A 20,572-nucleotide genomic window follows, 5' to 3' on the forward strand; every position below is an offset into this window, starting at 1 on the left:
TATACTTGCTTAAACGGGCCAAAAAGCCCATATTTAGTTCGTTTTAGCTATTCTTATATAAACACATCATAATTCCCTGCTGTAAACCTTAACTTAACCCTACTACATCTCCTCTGGCCGTCACCTACCTCTGCTCATTCTCAAACCCTTCGGTTTTTGCATATTCGTTAAACACACAAGCCTTTACGTTTGACTTTGCTTATACGTTGATCTTTGACTCATTATATCTCTTGATCCTTTCACTTTCCGGGTAAGTTGTAAACTGTAAAATCATTCATACATATTCCCTAGTCAATAACCTTCAATAAATTTCTGAGATTGAAGCGTATTGACTGGTCAATTGCTTTAAAACCCGATAAGGGTAAAACAGTCAACAAGTTTGACTTTGTGTTTTCTCATGCTTCTAATCGGAATCAATGTTCGGTCCAGAAGACTTTTCTTCTCGTAATTAAATTTTAAGTGTTCTGCCCAAAACCCGACTCTCGAATCGAAGTTTGGATTCTGGTCAGACTCGACTCGTTTAAACATTAAAATCAACATAACTAGAGTTCTACTCATCCATTTGGATTGATTTCAGCAGCATTAAGTTCGTTTTTATTTATAGTTTAATATCACAAAGTTTCAGATTCTGATCATTAATCTCGTTGGACGTTTATTGGATGACTCGCTTAAATCATTAGTTCGTTTGTCGAATTTATTAATCACTTGCCTTCCGTCTAAGGTGAGTTTGATCATTCTCCTTTTTACCTACTATTTTCGAACGTTTTGGGGACATATGCGTGCTTATTCATATTTTCTATCTATATATATACACAAAATCGTAAATATAATCATTGTGTGAATATCAGTTGAATGCTATTTGATAATTGCTACATGTTTAATTGTTTACTTGATGACGTATCGGAGAGGTCCAACATATCCCCTTGTAGAGGGTTCTCATTAGTATGATCATATGACCGTCTTAGTAACCGGAGCCCGATTCGCTTGGCAAAGGTAAAACGACAACCTTAGTCATTGTAATCAACGCCCGATTCGCTTGGCAACGATTTCATTGGCACACACAATTTGGTTATATGCATGATTGTTATGATTCGATTGATTATTATCAGATGGTTGGTTTGTGCATTTATCATTTATCAACTATATATATATACATATATGTGTATATATATATATGCTATTATTTAATATTTCAAAATTGGTGATCATCTCACTCAACATATGTTGTTGACAAACTCCATTTTCTACGCATATGCAGGTTGTTTAGATTGAAGTATGGAAATTTAGCCAAGACCATAGGTTATATTGAAGACAAACTTAAATTTAATTGATTGTATTTATTCATTTGAATTGTTTTGTTGTATTTGATTATTGTGTACATTTGAATTAAAATAATTAATTAGATATTGTCACATTTTATTTATGATAGTATATTTGAGCTGTGAGCAATCGGATCACGCCCCGTCATTTTCGTATTAGGTTGGGGTGTGACAAAAGGGGCATAAACTCTATGAAATAGTTGAAAATAAAATTATGTTATCTAGGGATGTTAAATTCCTTGAAACCTTTTTCCGTATGGTAATGCCAAACCAATTGATAAGCAAGAAAATGAAAGACTTTTTAGCTTTCCACCTTGGTATTATAAAGAAATTGATGATACTCCACAGATGGCGAACCAAAGAAACGATCTGAATGTTATTCACATAATTGAATCCCAAGGTGATGGACTTGTTCACTAAAGCCCAAACTGAACCACAAAATGAAGACCAATCTGTTTCAACTGAAGCCCAAGTTGAACCACAAAATGAAGCCCAATCTCTTCCTTTAGAAAATAATGAGCCCCAGGTGACGAACTAGCCATTAACATTGAGAATAATCAAGAAACAGTGCATGAAACCGAAGCAAATGAATCACAAAATCATCAACCCATTGATATTACCAGTCACGAAACTTCTGGACCCACCAGACAACAAAGAAACAAAAGTCGACCGAAACGATTTGATGACTTCATTGTTGATATACCGCCATATATTGATCAAGCTTTACCCACATCCGATCAAGCCCCCTCGTCGAGCACGGTACACCCTATAGCTCATTATCTTTCTTATGATAAATTTACAAAAAATCACAAAGCTTTTTTAGCGGCCATCAGTTCAAAAGATGAGCCAAAATTCTTTAAACAAGCTGTACAGGATGAATAATGGAGGAAGGCGATGGAAAAGGAAATACAAGCCTTGGAAGCAAATGGAACATGGACCCTTGAAAACTTTCCAAAAGGCAAACGTGCTATCGACTCAAAATGGGTCTATAAAATAAAATATAAGCCTAATGGTGAGATTGAACGATACGAGGCAAGACTTGTAGCAAAGGGATTTACCCAAATGGAAGGGGTCGATTTCCATGACACATTTGCACCGGTCGCCAAACTTGTAACGGTTCGAACCCTCCTCGCAGTCGCTGTTAAAAAGAATTGGCTCATCCATCAACTTGATGTCAACAATGCATTTCTACATGGAGATCTTCATGAAGAAGTCTACATGAAGATTCCACAAGGTTACGATAAAGGAAGGGATAACAAAGTTTGTCGGCTAAGAAAATCCTTATACGGCTTGAAACAAGCCTCTCGGAATTGGTACCAAAAGTTCACTTCGGTTCTGTTGGCACTAAATTACAAGTAATCAAAGGTGGATCATTCTCTTTTTGTTTGCAAAGAAGAAAATTCTTTTGTTGTTGCCCTAATATATGTAGACGATGTGATTATTGTTGGCGACAACCCCTTTAAAATTCATGCCACGAAGAGCTTCCTTAACAAGAAGTTTAGCATCAAAGATCTAGGAAATTTAAAATATTTCCTAGGTATTGAGGTTGCTCAAATAAAAGAGGGATTAGTACTTAGCCAACGAAAATACATACTTGATATCCTAAAGGATTGTAGTGTTCTTGGATCTTGACCAAGTGCTTTTCCTATGGAACAAAATCTAAAATTAGGTAAATATGATGAAGAAGCTTGGGTAGTGCCAATCAATATCGGCGTCTCGTGGGAAGACTACTTTATTTATAAGCGACACGCCCGGATATTGTTTACTCTGTTAACGTTTTGAGTCAATTTGTCTCCGATCCTCGTCAAAGTCACATGGAGGCGGCTATTAGAGTCCAAAGATACTTAAAAATGACTCAGGGACATGGAATTTTGTTGCCAAAGGAAGGTGGAGTCAACCTCACCTCGTATAGTGATTCTGATTGGCTCGGATTTCCCTACTCAAGAAGATCGAGAACTGGTTACTTGCTTCTTTTTGGAGGAGCCCCTATTTCATGGAAATCCAAAAAGCAATCTGTTGTGTCATGTTCCTCGGCGGAGGCCGAATATCGTGCCATGGCCACTACGGTTAGTGATGTTTTGTGGTTAAGTTGGCTCTTAAAGGAGCTTGGAGTATCGCAAGATCAACCGACCCCTCTCTTTTGTGACAACAAAGCTGCAAGACACATCGCCAACAATCCTGTTTATCATGAGCGCACAAAACACGTCGAAATGGATTGTTTCTTCGTACGTGAGCGGGTAGATTCCAAAGAGATTCAACCAAGAGCCATTGACACAAAACACCAATTAGCCGATCTACTCACCAAAGCCCTTGGTTCTCAACAGTTGCAGTATCTTCGTGGCAATTTGGGCGTTCGTGACTTGCACACTCCAACTTGAGGGGGAATCTAAATTAGTGCTTGATTCTAGCTTCCTTTGACTACTACCACAACCGACAATCATCATTATTTACTTTCTTATTTCGATGGCTAAATTAGAGGAGCAATATGTATTTTCATTCCTTTATATTCTTATTGTTTTTGTAATTTCCTATTTTAGAAAAATACCAAACTCACAAACTTTGATATGTTCTTAACCTGTTTAACAATTTCTATATTTGATTTGGATTCAACACTTCTCAAACTGGTCAAGAATTTTTTTGATGTCATATATCTTGATATAGGAACTGATATGAACTAATAAATCAATCTAAATTAACATTTATTTATTTTTAATGCGATCTTTTTATTAGTGTCTTATTCATTTAGCTTAAAGAGCATTAATATGCGTCTTTTATTTTTTTAAACTTCAGTTTAACACAGTATTTATATTTTATGTAACATTTAAATATAATTTAAAGAAGTTTTTCGATTCTTGAGACAAGTCCGGGATCAGTGAACCGGTTAGATCAAGAATTTAATGACATCGTTTATGAAAACATTATTAATCTAAGTTACTACTATGAACTTATTGGCCCAACCCAGCAGCCCATTCAAGTGGCCCAACAAACAAACGAGAAGGTGGAAAATGAAGGCACGAATGAATATTGTTATAATGTTTGGCTTCTTCTTCTTATTTCATACTCTCTGAATATGTTTTCCCATCCCTCCTTCTAGTTCTTTATCCGCTTTGGTTCTTCTATCTTGTAATCATTCCGTAAAGACAAGAGATTTGGTTAATTCAATAACAGTTTGATTTAATAATTCTAGTTGTGAAATAATCGTTCACTTCAGTTACTCTCACTGTTATCTCATTGACACATAATACCACAATATAAGGTTAGGTTATTTTGAAAACCCTTACTAGTCTTGAAAACCTTGGAAACTTTTTGTGAGCCATTGATTGTTTTGGTGAGTAGCCAAGATTAAACCATGTGAAAAAGGTTATTTAAATAATGGTTAGAAGTATTATTATATTATGTTGTAGTACAATTGAGGGCAAAATGGGTATTACCTTATTTTGTTGTTATCTCACAAGTACATGCAGACAATGATTTAGTGCACTAACGTATTGTAACTTTTTATTACTACATCATTTTTAGGTGCACAACATGTTATCACTTTTTTATTATTACATCATTTTTAGATGCACAACATGTTGTAACTTTTTATTATATTATTTTTAGAAAACAAATGTTGTTACATGATGTAACGTTTTGTTGTTACATGTAAATTTACATATTTTAAAGTTTAAATAATTATGTTAATGAATATTTAACATAATTTACATTTTTAAAAGTTATCTTAATTTATGTATCTTAACATAATTTATGTAATTTAAAGTATGTTAATCAATATATTATAATAAAATTTGTATATTTTAAAATGTAAAAATTTATTTTAATATACATATTTAACATAATTTACATATTTTAATAAAATTTACATATTTTAAAGTTTCTAAATTTGTGTTAATTTACATATTTATCATAATTTACATACGTTAATTATATTAATTTAAATACGTTCATTATATTAATTTACATACTTAACATAATTTATATATTTAGTATAATTCACGAATTTGAAAATTTTAAAAACATGCTAATTTACATATTTTTACACTTGAAAATATAATTTACATAAACTAAAATTTAAAAGATATGTTAAAAGATTGCTAATTTAAGGTTTCAAACATGATAGGAAGGAAGTGGACAATGGAATAATAAGAGGTATTATTCGGTGATTTTAATCTCTTAAAATGTGTAGTTTTTTAGACAACAAAGTTTTTTTAGTACCAAAAGAGAGAGAGGGTAGAGCTCATATTTTTAGAGTGTGTGGGAAGAAAAGCCAACAATCTGACATAAATTAAATCACAACTATCTACAAAAATCAGAAAATTGTAAATGACAGCTTTGCCCTTTGGCTTGAAAAACAATATAAATTAGGGGTGTACACCGATCGGTTTAAAACCTCGAAACCGTCCAAGCCGGTCATCGGTTTGGCTTCGCGGTCAGTTTTTTTTTACATTCGTTCGGTCGGCTTCAATCTTTTCAAACCGTAATGAACGGTTTGGCTTGCGGTTTTTATTGAAAACCGGCCGTTAAAAACCGGACCGGACCGTAGGATTTATTTATATATAAATTTTATTTTTTTATATTAGATTTATATAATTAATTATAATATATCATATGTTTTAAAAATTAGGCTTCTTGTCTCAGCCCACTATAAGATGTCAGTGTGTAATTTAGCCCAACTTTACTAAAAGTCCAGTATTCACCAATTCCCGCCATTTACTCCCCTTTTGCGTAAATTACAATCAATGTCCCCATCATTTGACATTATCTCCGTCTTTTCACATTGCACGTCTTCTACTCTTCTACCTAACCCTAAATCGGCTGTTTACTCAACCTCACAACATCACCGATCACGACATTGCCGCTCAAACTCCCGACGTCTCCTTCAATACGCTATCACACCTGGTAATATTTTTTGCGATTTGGTTTAGACTTTTTGTTAACGTTTCTGTTGTTTATGCTTACACTCCTAATTTGAGTATTATATATGGTGTTTATACAAGTTATTATGTTAATGTTATTCCCATTTGGTGTTTTCTGTTATTATTTTTTTTTTGTATTACAATTTGATTAGATATGAACTCGTAAATTAGAATTTAAGTTTTTAACAACAACATATTAAAGTCCAAACCGTGAAACCGGTCGAAGGCAAACCGTTAGTAATGGTTCGGTTCGGTTTGGCTTTTATTTTCAACGGTTTGGCTTCGGTTTTTTATTAGCAAAAACCGTACTAACAGTTTGGCTTACGGTTTGACCCAAAAACCGTCAAAACTGGACCGTGAACACCTCTAATATAAATACGTGGAAGAATAAGGATCAAGCATTGGGTTTCTAAGGTTTTTATAAGTGGAAGGAGTTTTTATTTTATACATATCCTATATATATATATAGGGGATATATAGTTTGAAAACCTTCACGAGTTATGAAAACCTAAAAAACCCAATATGTGGCTCTCATTCTCTCACACTTTTTTTGTTTAATTTTTTAATCTTAAAACTAAATGGGTATATATGTCTTTTACCATAAAGAATTATTTCATTTTTTAACCATGCTTCACACATCCCGTCGTATGTAATCTTCAAAATTAAACCATAAACAATATTATAATCAAATTCATATTATTCTAACTATATAAGATTGATCTGTCATTTAAATCATTTTTATAAAAACAAGAAAATTGAAGTAAATCGAAAGGGGGTTGTGAATGACGGTGGTGGTCAGAGTACACATTTTTCTCATGATTTCATGAAGATAGGGAATATTTAAAAAAAAACTAAATGATTATTAACTAAGATGAAATTATTGTTTAATTCAAATTGTTATTAAAAAAAGAGTAGAAGAACAAAAGAATTCAAAAAATAATCATAGGAATTGCAAATGGTGACAATAAATAATACATAATACAATACAGCATATACATAACCTATTTATTATTTAATAACTTTCTTATTTATTTTTTAGTAGCTATATTATGCAACAAATAAAAAAGGATGGCCATGAAAATTTAATTATCAAGCTGATTGTAATATCAAGCTACTCAATATAATATCTATATTTTCTTGTATTTCACGTTTTGTAAATTTAATTATGTTTGACTAACTTGAGTAACATATGTTAAAAAAGGTTAGTTATACCAACTCGAGATATGTAACAAATTTATAAATTATGCTAAATATGTTAATTAGCATACTTTGAATTATGTATATTATGCTAAATATGTAAATTAACATGAATTTTTAGACTTTAAAATATTTATATTTTATTAAAATGTGTAAATTATTATGTTAAATATGTAAATTAACTTATTTACAAATTTTTATATATTTAAAAATATGCTACATATTTTAAAAAAAGTAAACTTCTTCAAATATATAATTTTTTAAAGTAAAAAACAATGTTGTAAAACTCGCTAGGCGGTCCCTAGGCGGGCGATCCCCTTGTAGGGAGTACTCGGAGAGTATTCGGCTTGTACTCGGGCATGATAAATATAACATAAAATAGTTATTGGATATTATATATATGTTAAGGCAAGCATAATTCACATCAAAATAAGCATAATTCATATGAAAAATATATATATAATTCAAAAAATCTATATTTTTGTTGTTATTTTTAATTTTTTACTAAAAAAAATTGGTGGCCGAGTTGACCTTGGAGGCCGAGTAATCCCGAGTACTCCCACTTTTGACCGAGTTGGACCTTGGCGAGTAATGGTGGCCGAGTTGGGAAAAGACGCCAAGGCTGTTGTCCGAGGACTTTGGAATCGCCGATTCCAAGGCCTTGGATTCCGACTTTTACAACACTGGTTAAAAATATTCTTACATATTTAAAAATATGTAAATATATAAAAACTATGTTAATTTATTTACAAATTTGTTACATATTTAAAAATGTGTAAACTTATTTAAATATATATTATTTTTAAAGTTAAAAAGTATTTTTACATATTTAAAAATATGTTAATTTATTTACAATTTTTTTAAATATTTAAAAATATGAAACTTGTTTTTTTTTAAATTAAAAATAGTTTTTCATATTTAAAAGTATGTAAACTTAGTTGTTAACATCATTAACCAACTGTTTTTATTTTTAAACATGTGTAAACAAACTTAAAATAATAGATCAATTATTTCAATCTAACTCACCATTCTTTTAAATCAAGACATTAGAGTGAATGTTTAAAGGTGATAAAAGTTTCAATTTGTTTTAAAGGCCATATTTTTCAATTGTTTTAAACTAAAAGATTCTTTACAAAAAAAAGAAGAAAAATTATTAAAATAATAATGATGCCACCAATGTTTTTTATGTCAAAATATTGACTCTAAAGTTTCTTGATAATACACGTCCAAATTTCTTGATAATAGCCACACTTCAAGTTTCTTAAACTAGTTCACCATCTACTTCTTTATATTTTAGCATATATTTTCGGCAAGGATAGGCTGTGAACGGTGGGAGTGGTTGCCAGAAAAAACGATTGTTGCCATCTCCGTGCAACTCGCCTGAGCCTAACGATGGTATGTTTTGTTTTGTTGTTATTCTCTTTATATTGTAAGATATAAACCGCCATGCATGATAAGGATGACTGACTACTCTATATATAACTTCTCAAAGGTCTTTGTTGATTATCTATCCATATACCTACAATATTTACAAACAATCGTTAAAGAAACAAGAGACTAAAAGATGCATAGACCAGGGTACCCCCACCCCCCACCACCTCCTATAGTTCATGATCGCAATCGCAATTATTCACCACCTCCTCTAGTTCATAATCGCAATCATGATCAACCACAATATGATCATAGCAATTATCCACCACCTCCTCCAGTTAATGACCGTAATTATCAATCACCTCTAGATTATGCTCGCAACTATCCACCGCCTCCTCTAGTTCATGATCGCAATTCGGTTTACGATCGCAATTATCCACCGCCTCCTCTAGTTCATGATCGCAACTATGATCTACAATATGATAGCAACTATCCACCACCTCCTTTAGTTCATGACCACAATTATCCATCGGCTCCTCCTTTTCAGCACCATCAAGCACCACCGCCGCCACCACCACACCATCAACCACAATATCCGCACCGCCTCTTTTAAACGACAAGTTGCGAGCAGATCCCCTAGTATACTTTTATATATGTAGCTTAATTTTTGTAATTTGGTGATGATATGTGTTATAAGGAATGATATTCCAAATATGTTATGTAGTTAAAATTTTGATTATTATTGGTCTACATATAAATACTCGGATAAACGAAAGGAGGGGATTTATAACCAGAAAATTCGGAAAGTGCTTTAGATATGTACTTTCACATCATGTTGCTAGGTGGACTATACACCTATATAAATTTGTTTAGAGGCTAACACAAACCCTCAATCTATCTAATAGAAAAGATAGGAGGATTATCAATTTACATATTTTGAAGTGGAGGATTATCAACTTACATATCTTGATACTGATGACGGGATTTGGATTCGGACTAAGTATTTAACTAGCATTTAGCTCGAACCCATTATTCATACGTACCTAACTGGCATTTAGCTCGAACCCATTGTTTGACTAATGTACCGCGATGAATGTTTGGCTGACTTAACAACTTTATGGCTAAGACGACGGACCCGTTATTCGACTAATGTCCCGCATGAATGTTGGGCCGGCCCACTCTGAGATAGATTACGGCCCAAACCTACCATATGTGGTTAAGCACGAATCCGATAAATGTTGGGCCGGCCCCACTCTATGATAGGTGGTCGGGCCTCACTTTAAGATAGGTGACGGCCCAAACCATGTGGCTTAGGCCCGAATCTAATAAATGTTGGGCCGGTCACTCTAAGATAGGTGACGGCCCAAACCTACCATATGTGGCTTAGGCCCGAATCCAATAAATGTTCGGCCACCCACCACTCTAAGATAGGTGACGACCCAAACCTACCTAATGTAGCTTAGGCCCTGATGCAATGAATGTTGGGCCGGCCCACTCTAAGATAGGTGACGACCCAAACCTACCATATCTTGCTTAGGCCATACAATGAATGTTGGCCCGGCCAACTCTATAATAGGTAACCCAAACTACCATATCTGGCTTAGGCCCAGAAGCCGACCCACTCTAAGACAGGTGACGACTCAAACCTACCATATCTGGCTTAGGGACCATATCTGGCCTAGGCCCGGATGTCCCGCTATTTGACTAATGTCCCTCAATGAATTTTAGGCCGACTGAACTGCTTTACTAGCATCCAGTAGTTCTAGCATCCAGCCTGGACCATTATTCGACTATGAATTTTGGGCTGGCCCACTTTGAAATAGCTGACTGCCCAAACTTGCCATATCTGGCTTAGGCCCAGATGTGGCTCGGGCCATTGTCCAACCTAACTTACACCTTCCCTCCTATATAAAGGAGGCACTCCGTTCAAAAGGGACTACCCTCATGTAAATATTCACTATCACATTAAAATTTTGAAATATTTCATATTAATCTCAAATATCAATCACGTTGTTACTCATATCAATTTTAAATCAACGAGCACCTTTCTCTGTTTCCAAATCAATTTAAATGTTAACTAAAAATAATATGTCAAATGGTAAAACTCAGTCCAAACTTTCAGGCCAGTCATATTGTTATGGTTATGCTTAACCGACTCACTGTAACTTTCAAAACCGTTTAACCGAAACCATCATAACTGACGGTTATGGCTTTCCATTAATGACATCTTGGTTATGGTTATGGATTTAAGCCAAAACCGTCCCATACACATCCCTAATAAAAAGTAACCAAGTTTTTCAAGGTATGCACTAATATCATTTAGTTTTTATTTTTTTGTTCTTATATACGCTTAATTTATATAAAAAAATGGCTAGTCTTTTTTTTTTAATTCCAAAAATACTTAAATAACAAATTACATTCCTTGTGATCTTGAAATTAAAATTGGATTTCAAGCTTATAACCGCCATATGCATAAATTATATGGAACTGAAACAAGAGACCCTCAATTTCATAGCAACAATGGCACCCACATTTTATACTCTCCTCACATTAATTCTCTTCACTCTGTTATTCACAGGTACTATAAACATCAAACCAATAAACCCAACACTCTTAAATCATGTTGATAACTAAAACGTTTAGATTATTATTATTATTATTATTTGTTCTTTCTTGTAGGAGGGCACACACAATGCGTACCACAAGACAGCATAATTGTCGGGACAAAAAGACTAGAAACAGAAGTACTAGGTAAACAAGAATGGAACGTTATGTTTATGAACACTTGCAAGTGTTCTCAACGTCACCTTATCGTGTTGTGTAACGGGTTCCAAACGGTCGAGAAAGTAGACCCAAAGGTCTTTATACGAATTGAGAATGATCAATGCATCGTCAACGGTGGTCGTCCGATTAAACCTTCCGAAACGGTCCATTTTCATTATGCTTGGGACTCTCCTTTCTTTTTGATGCCCAATTCTTCTAAATCTAGTTGTTAACTTTAGGTTTGATTATATGACTATATGTTACTTGTATTGTTATTGTTTATTATTATTTGCAGTTGGTAGTTGGTACTCGTACTAGGGCCAATCATACACACACCGTTTAAACCGCCCGCCTGAATAAACGTCGGACGACTATTTTGATAAAAAAAAGTTTCAAAGTTTGACCGTGTATGGTCATAACTAATATTGACCAAAAAGTTGTTCAAACCAATAACTTTTATTGATTTGGCCCTCCTATGGTTAGAACGACAGCTCCAGGGGTGCAGCTTATTGGGGACCAGGGTGGCCCCGGCCACTGCATTTTTTTCAGTTGATAGTGTAAATTTCGTGATTTTTTCTGAAAATTTCTATATGTATTAAGTGCGGTCACTCACGATGTATTTTTTCAAAAAGCTAACGATCACCGCCGATTTTTTTAATGTATAATACCCCATCATTTAATTTTTTTATATAAAACCTCGCCGTTTTTATAAATAAAAGTTACAAAAATAATAGTCGAATAGCAAAAGATTTGCTTTTATAAAACTCAAAATTGAAGGGGGCTATTTGATCCGACCTGAACCGAAACGAATCTCCAAAATGAGCCGAATCGTCGACCAAAAAATTTTTGGGTCCATGATTTCGGTCACCCCGTGACTAAGCCCCAAACTTCGCCACTGGACAACTCGAATATTATTAAATCAGCCGTTTTGACCAATAATTTTCAACATCGCTTTTATCGTCAAAATCGTAAGCATGAGCCGTGAGTGTTAGTCATCATACGGTTGTGATATGCTCAACAGCCTTCACCCACGTTCACCTCTCATTACATCCATGCAGATTTGCATGCTTAGTTTTCAGTTTAAAAATTAGTTGTTAGTATCCCACGTACGTTAAGAAAAATTATTTTTTATAACAAGCCAAGAAGAATTACATAACTAAAATCGACTAAAAAGAATTTAGCCGGGGCAAAAACCATAATTACATGACAAGGAGCGGGTTTTTCAACCACTCCGTCTAGCTAATTTTAAAATTGACAGTTCTACTCGAAACCCATAAAAACACCAAGGCTATAATTGAATCAACCAAATAGTCCTTTTTGAGGTCATTTTTGTTAGACAATATCATTCCGTTTCCTCCCAATGAACTACCAAATCGAGAAAATAATCGCTTCAATTAAAGCTTTCTTTTCCTTACTACACAACACAGAATCCAATCGAGAAAACATCTCCCAGGCATTTTAGAGTTTTCGTAAGACACCTCCCCAACCATCTATTGACCGCCCTCCAAACCTCGTCTAACAAAGAACAATCACCAAACACATGACGCCCTGTTTCTACTTCCGCTTCACATGAAGGACATTAAATTGATGGTAAATTGATTCCCCTACTACATAAATTGCTCCTAGTATGTAACCTATCTAAAATCACCCTCCACGCATGAATATTAACCTTCCTAGAAATGTTCTGAACCCATCTTGTAGTTGTACGGGTTACCTATACTGTTAGCGAGTCGAGTCGAAATGAGCCAAGGCTTGCTTGATATCAATAAGATTTACAAGAATGTACGGAAGCGTACTTTGTCGATTTGGCTGCTAAAAACGTAGCTTAACTAGCATTGGAGGAAAAATGAAGATTTGGGCTGGAGACTACAAGGTCTCAAGTTCGAATCACATTCCAACCGGGTTTTATTGGAGTGGGCCTTGGGTGGCGTGTTTCTCCAGGAACAAGTAATGGTGGGTTTGGGCCACCTAGTGCTGTCTGCGATCGCGGGCATATGAGATCGCCTTTTGTCTGGGTAGCTAAGCTTTATTCATTTGATCATTTGATCGTTGAAAAACCACTTGAAACGGCCGCAATTTGATCGAAAGAAGTCTAATTGTTGGATCGTTAAATATAATTAAAATCAAACACCATTAATGAAATTTGATTGAAGTATTGGGCTGAATTATTATATGTTTAAAAGTAAACTATTTTTAGCTTATTTTACATAAAAACTTGGGTTATACTTAAACAGCCCGAAACATATGAGCTAACAAGTCGAATCGAGCGAGCTCAAGCTTGACTTGTTTACCAGCTCGGCTCGTTTACAACTGAGTTTTATCTTTCAAGGGAGATTCAAAGATTTTCAACAGCACATTTTATCCATAAAACATATTCACATGATCTTAAAAGGTAAGGATAGTAATGCATATATTTGAATTGTATATACTACATAGTTTTATTTACATGTGAGATAATAGTTTGAGTAAACATATTTAAGCATGTATCAAATAAATTGAGATGATTTATTATATATAAATTATAATGTCCACCATAAGTTAACTATCTCATAAAAAATATTAAGAACCCATCAAATGGAGATTTTTTCCTTAAATAATAAATTCATACTCACTAATCGTACTTTTAAATCTAACTTTTGTCCATTACGAGACACAAGTCCTCACCACTTAGGTGGGAACATTACTATTTATACTTTTTGATATCATTAGGCTAGAAGTAATAAAATTATAATTATAAATGTGTTTAATTTTATGAAAACGTAACACATAATTCAATTAAAGCCTTTACAAAATCTATCTAGTTATCCTAATAAAAAAATATCTTGATGTCACATGACAACTTTCAAGTACACCAGAAGTTGTTTTCACGGTATTTTCCTTTCTACTTTTCATGATTAAATGACAAATATCTTTTTTTTTTAGTTAAATGTAAATATTTCAGACGGGTGATCAAATCGTTCAAGAAAACATTGTGATTCATCCCGCTTCAACTATCGTTTCCACATGTCATCAAAATCTCGCTCATCGATTTTTCAAAAAATTAAAGTAAAAACAAAAATGTTTGGGTTGCTCTCACAATTGTATTTCCACATATCACCAAAGTCATTGGTCTATTTTCTTCATTAACTAGTTTAACAAAAATGAAATTCTCATGTCTATTTTAGATATTCTTTCTGTTCACATGCGTATTGCAGATTTTTCTCGGTATTATTATTTATATATCAAAAAGTAAAATTATACCTCTCTCTTAGATTCACTATTCATCAAATTGCAAGTTCTCAATCTCACACGCACTACTCATGGTTAGTGTGAAACTCTAATGAATAATCTAAATGTGTCTAGAGAAATGGTCTTTGCAAAACTCTATTGAATAATCTGAAGCAAAAAAGCAAGTATAAAGATAAAAAGTTGTTCTACTAACATAATTTAATAACTTCTTTTCTGTTTGTCTGATAAAATAGTTAATTATTATATATTAAACACGTAGCGTTGAAGCCCGGTCCTGATGGGTTTGCCAATTTTAGTCTGTCATTGTGCGTTCGAATTGACCTTCCCGGCAACGTGGGGCTCAAAAACCTTGTATCTTTTTAATTGGAAAATGCAAGTGGTCTCTGGGGTGGGCCCGAGGAGGTCTCCAGAGTCCAGACCGCCATGAACACATCCTATATCCCTCGAGCCCAACAAAAAAAGCCCCAACAAAGGGTGTAGTGGGTGACTACATTGATCCGAGAAGAAATATAAAAAGAAAGCAGAGCAAATCGGAAAGAATGTCTTGCGGTGGGCGGGACGCAGGAACACAACCCCGTGGTGGACGGGGCCAAGCGGGCTTCGGGGAAACTAAAACTCACGAAGACCGCACCCCCCCCCCCCAACTCAAAGGATCATTTTTGCAATAAACATATATAACAAGGGCATATCAATGAATCTATATAAACCTTAAAACCATTATCCTCTTCCAAAAGATAAACCCACCTTCATTCTCATGGATTCAGAGCCAGAGAAAACCCCATTCTTCTCCTTCCTTGAAAATTAATTGTTTTTCTTCATTACATTGATGCTTGTTAATGGAGGCAGCAGCAGCAGCAAGCAAGTTGCTTTCTTCTTCATTATCTTTGCCACCAAGAACCCAACTAAAGCAGTCTCCTCATCCTCCTTCAGGTTAAATTTGGATTTTTGTGTGTAAATGTTTGTGCCCACCAAGTGTTTGATGATTTGCTTGTTTGAATTTTGAAGTTTCTGTTACTTTCTTTTTAAATATTTGAGTTCTTTACCTTATTTAGTAAGTAAATGCACACATGTAGTAGAATTTTATATTTGGTAGGGGTGGAGCTGAGCCATGCCTGAGCCCAGCTCGTTTTGACTTACCGGAGCTCGAGCTCTTTTTCTAAAGCCCGAGCTCGGCTCGTTTATTTTTATTAATTAAATTATACACAATTTAATTACTTATAAATTTTGGGAAAAAAAAAACCTTAAACGAGCGAAATATCGGGTTGAGGTTTGTGTACAATACCTTAAATGAGCTGAAGCTCGGCTGTGAAGTGTAAATTTAGCACATAGAAGTCCGAAAGAGTTAAAAACTTAAAAAATAAATTAGGCTCATCAAGGCTCGAGTGCTCGACAAGCCTAAATGATCTTCCCAGACAAACCTTTATATCGAGCTGATCTCGAGTAGCTCGTGAGCTCTTCGGCTCGTTTGCACCCTAGATTTTGGTTGTATATTAGATGGACTTTTGGTGACTAATTCTTACACACACCTTTCACTTCAGCTTAGGAATTTAGTTACCATTTTGAGACATAAATTTCATGCATATAGAAGTAATCAAATTAATCAGTTGTAAACTACCATTCTATCAAATTCCCAAAAGGTGTAAGAATCATTTCTTGTTCCTAATACAATATATTCATAAAAATACCTATTGATTTTCATTACCAATTATCTGTAAATTATGAGGTTGATGTGTCTTGTTTTTGCTATAGTGGCTCGTTTTTATTCATACCAAGGTCATTATTATTGATGACAACCCTATTGCAGCTTTAAAGTTATGTGAGCCAGCAGCTCCTGCACATTCTTCCATGCTAGCAACTTCTTTAGCCCAACATTTCCCTACTTCTTTGCTGATTCAAGAACAACGTCCCGAAAGCAAGCCATTGTTGCAGACCATAAAAGATGACAAAACATCACAGGTAACACTTTAACTTTTATTAATAGAATTTAGGTGATGCCTTGTATTAATTTCTTTAATCATCATCCCTCATCTATTTAACTACAACATTAAACCATGTTGACTACTGCTGACATATTTAACAGCCTTTTGATATATTTTTATTGTTAACAGGCAATAACAGATAGCAGGCAGTTAGGAGCATGTGAAGTGAATGCTTTAAGTTCTGATCAATACCTTAAAGAATTCCAGTCTCAATTGCTGCAATGGCCTGGTTTATGGTATTTGTAAGACTAATTAAATTATGTTATCCTACGTGTCGTGTGTCAACCGTAACCGTTCAGTTATAAATGGGCCAGTTTGACCATTTTCTGCTTTTCACAGGCTACCCTCATCAGAGACAAGAGAAAATCTACTTTCCTCCTCGATTATGCAGCCCGTTCCAAACGGGACCAAAAAAAATATTAATATCGAAATGGAAAAAGTAATTGCTCTTGCGAAACAAGCTCTATCAGCTTCAAAAGAAGCAGCTTCACTAGTGGATAATAGTGAATCGTTTAAGGTTGACTTTGATAGCTCCACTTCAAGGTCGTGCCTTTTGACTTTTTCTTTATACGCGTTATAATTATCTGGGAAGATTTATTTTCAAGAGTTTAATGTATGGTGTTTTTCAGCTTAGGAACTACAAGTTCAACCGAACCACAAACCAAAAAGGTCAAATTTGTGAAGTCGACACGCCTCCTAGAAAGGCAATCCAAGAGAAGAAAAGGGTCAAAGTCAAACGTTATTGTTCGTGAGAGTACTGCTTCTACAAAACCAGACCTGCCCGAGAAAAAAACATCATATAAAGATGCCAATTTACACGACCCACTTAGAATGTTCTTGGCACGTCCCGTAACACGAGAACTTTTGTATCCAAAAGAAGAACTTGAACTCATTGCCCATATAAAGGTATGCTAGTTAACAAAATCTACAATTCCATTTTATATGTTTACGTAGTCTAATCACAAATTATATTTCAGTGTGGGATGAGATTAGAAGAAGTCAGGTGTCGGTTTCATAACCAATTTGGTCGTGAACCGACATTGCTCGAATGGGCCGAAGCCGCTAGTCTTAACTGCCAAGATTTGAAAAGTCAACTCCATCTCGGTAATAGTAGCCGAGAGAAATTAATATGTGCCAATTTACGTATGGTTGTTTATATAGCAAAACAATATAGGGGGCGTGGACTTGACCTTCAAGACCTTTTACAGGTAAACTTAATCATTAGTTTACATAATTTTATGTAATTATGTTTATCATTCATTCTTTGACCAGTCAACTATAATATTTACAGGAAGGTAGTATGGGCCTCATGAGGAGTGTACAAAAGTTTAAGCCTCAAGCCGGCTGTCGGTTTGCTACTTATGCTTATTGGTGGATAAGACAGTCGATTAGACGGGCTATATTTCAAAATTCCAAACTTATCCGTTTGCCCGTATGATATATTTTTGTCTATTTTGTTCCGTGTTAAGGAAACGTGTTTTTAATTATTTTAATGTGCAGGAGGGTGTCTATAGTATGCTGTACAAGGTTAGTGAAGCAAGGAGATTGATCATACGTGGAGGAAATCATGAACCGACACAAAAACAAATTGCCGATCAAGCTGGACTGACTGTTGAGAAACTGCAAAAGTTGAAATCGATACAAAAAATAACACTTTCGTTGCAAAAGCCGATTTGGGCCAATGATAGTACTACATATGAGGTAATTACCATGATTCAAGTTTAGTACACTAAATTACATTTACTTTACTCTAATAAGAAGAGTACACACAAATATTATAAATGCGTGATTATAGCAAGTGGTAATTAGTTATTTGATAAAAATGCAACTTTCAAATGTTATACATTGTCAATTTAGCTTTTCAAGGTACAATAGGTTCCCTAGAAAAACTTACATGATGTTTCTTTTCTCCAACAATAAAAATAATATAATTGAAAAATGAAAAAAGCTGTTTTGACCTGATGGGTCAAACGTCCAAATCAACCTATGACCAAACTGCTTTGACCACATTTCGACATGTTACCTAAACTGCTTTGGTGAAAAACTGGTTTTGACCATCTTTGACTAGGCCTGTATACGAACGAACGAACATGAACGGTGCTTCTCCGTATAGTTTACTTTAATCGAACAAACGATCGAACATGAATAATTAAACGAATGGAGAGTTCTTGTTCATGTACATTCATTAAGAAACTGAATGTGTACGTGCTCGTTTATGTCCATTCATTACCAGTATAAACGAACATAGATAAACACAAGCGAATATAAACGTACGAACATATATGTACATATATTTCAACGGACATAATGTAGCGAACACCAATTAAAAGCAAACGTGAACATCATTATGATGTCCCTAAAAAATTAATAAAACTAGAGTAAATTGTCATCATCATCATCATCATCATCATCATCATCGTACTCAGTATATCCCACCAATAGCAAAGCTATGGTAGGGTCTGAGGAGGGTAAGATGTAGACAGCCTTACCTCTACCCCGTAGGAATAGAGAGGCTGCTTTCGGTGAGACCCCCGGCTCGATAGTAGTTTTGCATCAAGCCTTGGACATAAGGCACATAACACTCAACCATCGGGACACCGGCCGATTGGTGCATGTACCCTTGTCTTTCAGCTATCAACGCCACCACATGATGCCTGATTAACCTTCCGCCACTTTTAACGTTATTTTCACGAGATTAGTAAAATAACGTCAAAATTAGTGCAGCTTCACTTTTGCTCATTGAGGGTTCACACATATATACATTATATGCGCGCACCGCAAGTAGGGCGCCACTAGAGTAAATTGTAACGGACCTAAAAGATTTTAATAAACATATAAATGAACTAACTTAAACAAACATAAAGTAGCTTAAATAAACAAACGAGACATGTTCATGTTCGATTCGTTTAACTAAATGAACAAAAAATGTTGTTTGTGTTTGTTCGTCTACTAAATATACCAACATAAACAAACTTTCCATGGAACAGTTCATGAACGATTAACTAAACGTTCAGTTCGCATACAATGAATCGGTTTAGGTCCAGAACCTGATTTGTGCACATCTAGCTGGAATTAAGTTAGTGGTCTTATAGACATGTATATAAATTAATTATTTGTTTTTTTAATCAGGAAATCACTCCAGACACAACAATGGATAGCCCGGATGACTGTGCATCAAAGCAACTAATGAGAAACCATATCAAAAACCTTCTCGGGGTTCTAAATCAGAAAGAACGGAAAGTAATTAGATTGCGATATGGAATCGGATGCGAGGTCAGGAAATCGTTAGCCGACATAGGAATCATGATGGGGGTATCGAAAGAACGGATTAGACAGTTGGAAAGCCGGGCTTTATTTAAACTGAAGCAGTATTCTGAAAGCCAAGGACTTGATGCATATAAAGATTTGCTCATTTGATCTTTTGCACTTTAAAGATAGTTAAAACTATATATGCTTTTCATCCATTACCAACAGGAGGAATCTGATGTTTTTGTCTTACAAGGTTCTTGTACTTGTATGTAGTAAGTTGTTGACCAGGCAATTTGGAGGTCAAGGTGCAAATCTTAATGCTTAGGGTACAAGTATTTGGATCGAAAACTGGACCATTTTGAATGTACGTTACCGAACTTTTCATACTTTTGCGTAACAAAAGTTGGTCGTGTATGAATTAAAAGCTTCCTCTTAATGAATATAATGTTTGATTAGTATGCTGTTTTGTACTGTTTTAGGTTCTGTTTGTTTTTATTTAAAAGATCAGCAAGGAGCTTACGTCTGCGGGCGCGCAGACATAAGCTTTTGA

General features: G+C 34.7%; 1 protein-coding gene across 2 annotated transcripts; it reads left to right on the forward strand.

Annotated features, from left to right (window-relative positions):
- The first annotated feature begins 15,539 nt into the window (after positions 1-15,539).
- On the forward strand, positions 15,540-20,359 carry LOC143574746 (RNA polymerase sigma factor sigF, chloroplastic-like). Of its 2 annotated transcripts, none has more exons than XM_077059291.1 (9): positions 15,540-15,724; positions 16,599-16,750; positions 16,903-17,015; positions 17,113-17,316; positions 17,403-17,679; positions 17,751-17,981; positions 18,065-18,205; positions 18,274-18,474; positions 19,903-20,359. In XM_077059291.1, the coding sequence occupies exons 1-9, from the start codon at positions 15,631-15,633 to the stop codon at positions 20,188-20,190; spliced, it is 1,701 nt and encodes a 566-aa protein (XP_076915406.1). In that variant the 5' UTR covers positions 15,540-15,630; the 3' UTR covers positions 20,191-20,359. The 2 variants fall into 2 exon arrangements, with proteins under 2 accessions (XP_076915406.1, XP_076915413.1); XM_077059298.1 differs by having other exon boundaries at positions 16,903-17,009.
- The last annotated feature ends 213 nt before the right edge of the window (positions 20,360-20,572 follow it).

The sequence above is a fragment of the Bidens hawaiensis genome, unplaced genomic scaffold (genome assembly GCF_021521415.1).
Source record: "Bidens hawaiensis isolate Kalapana, Puna unplaced genomic scaffold, B.hawaiensis_p1.1 tig00001412_1, whole genome shotgun sequence".
NCBI classification, from domain to species: domain Eukaryota; kingdom Viridiplantae; phylum Streptophyta; class Magnoliopsida; order Asterales; family Asteraceae; genus Bidens; species Bidens hawaiensis.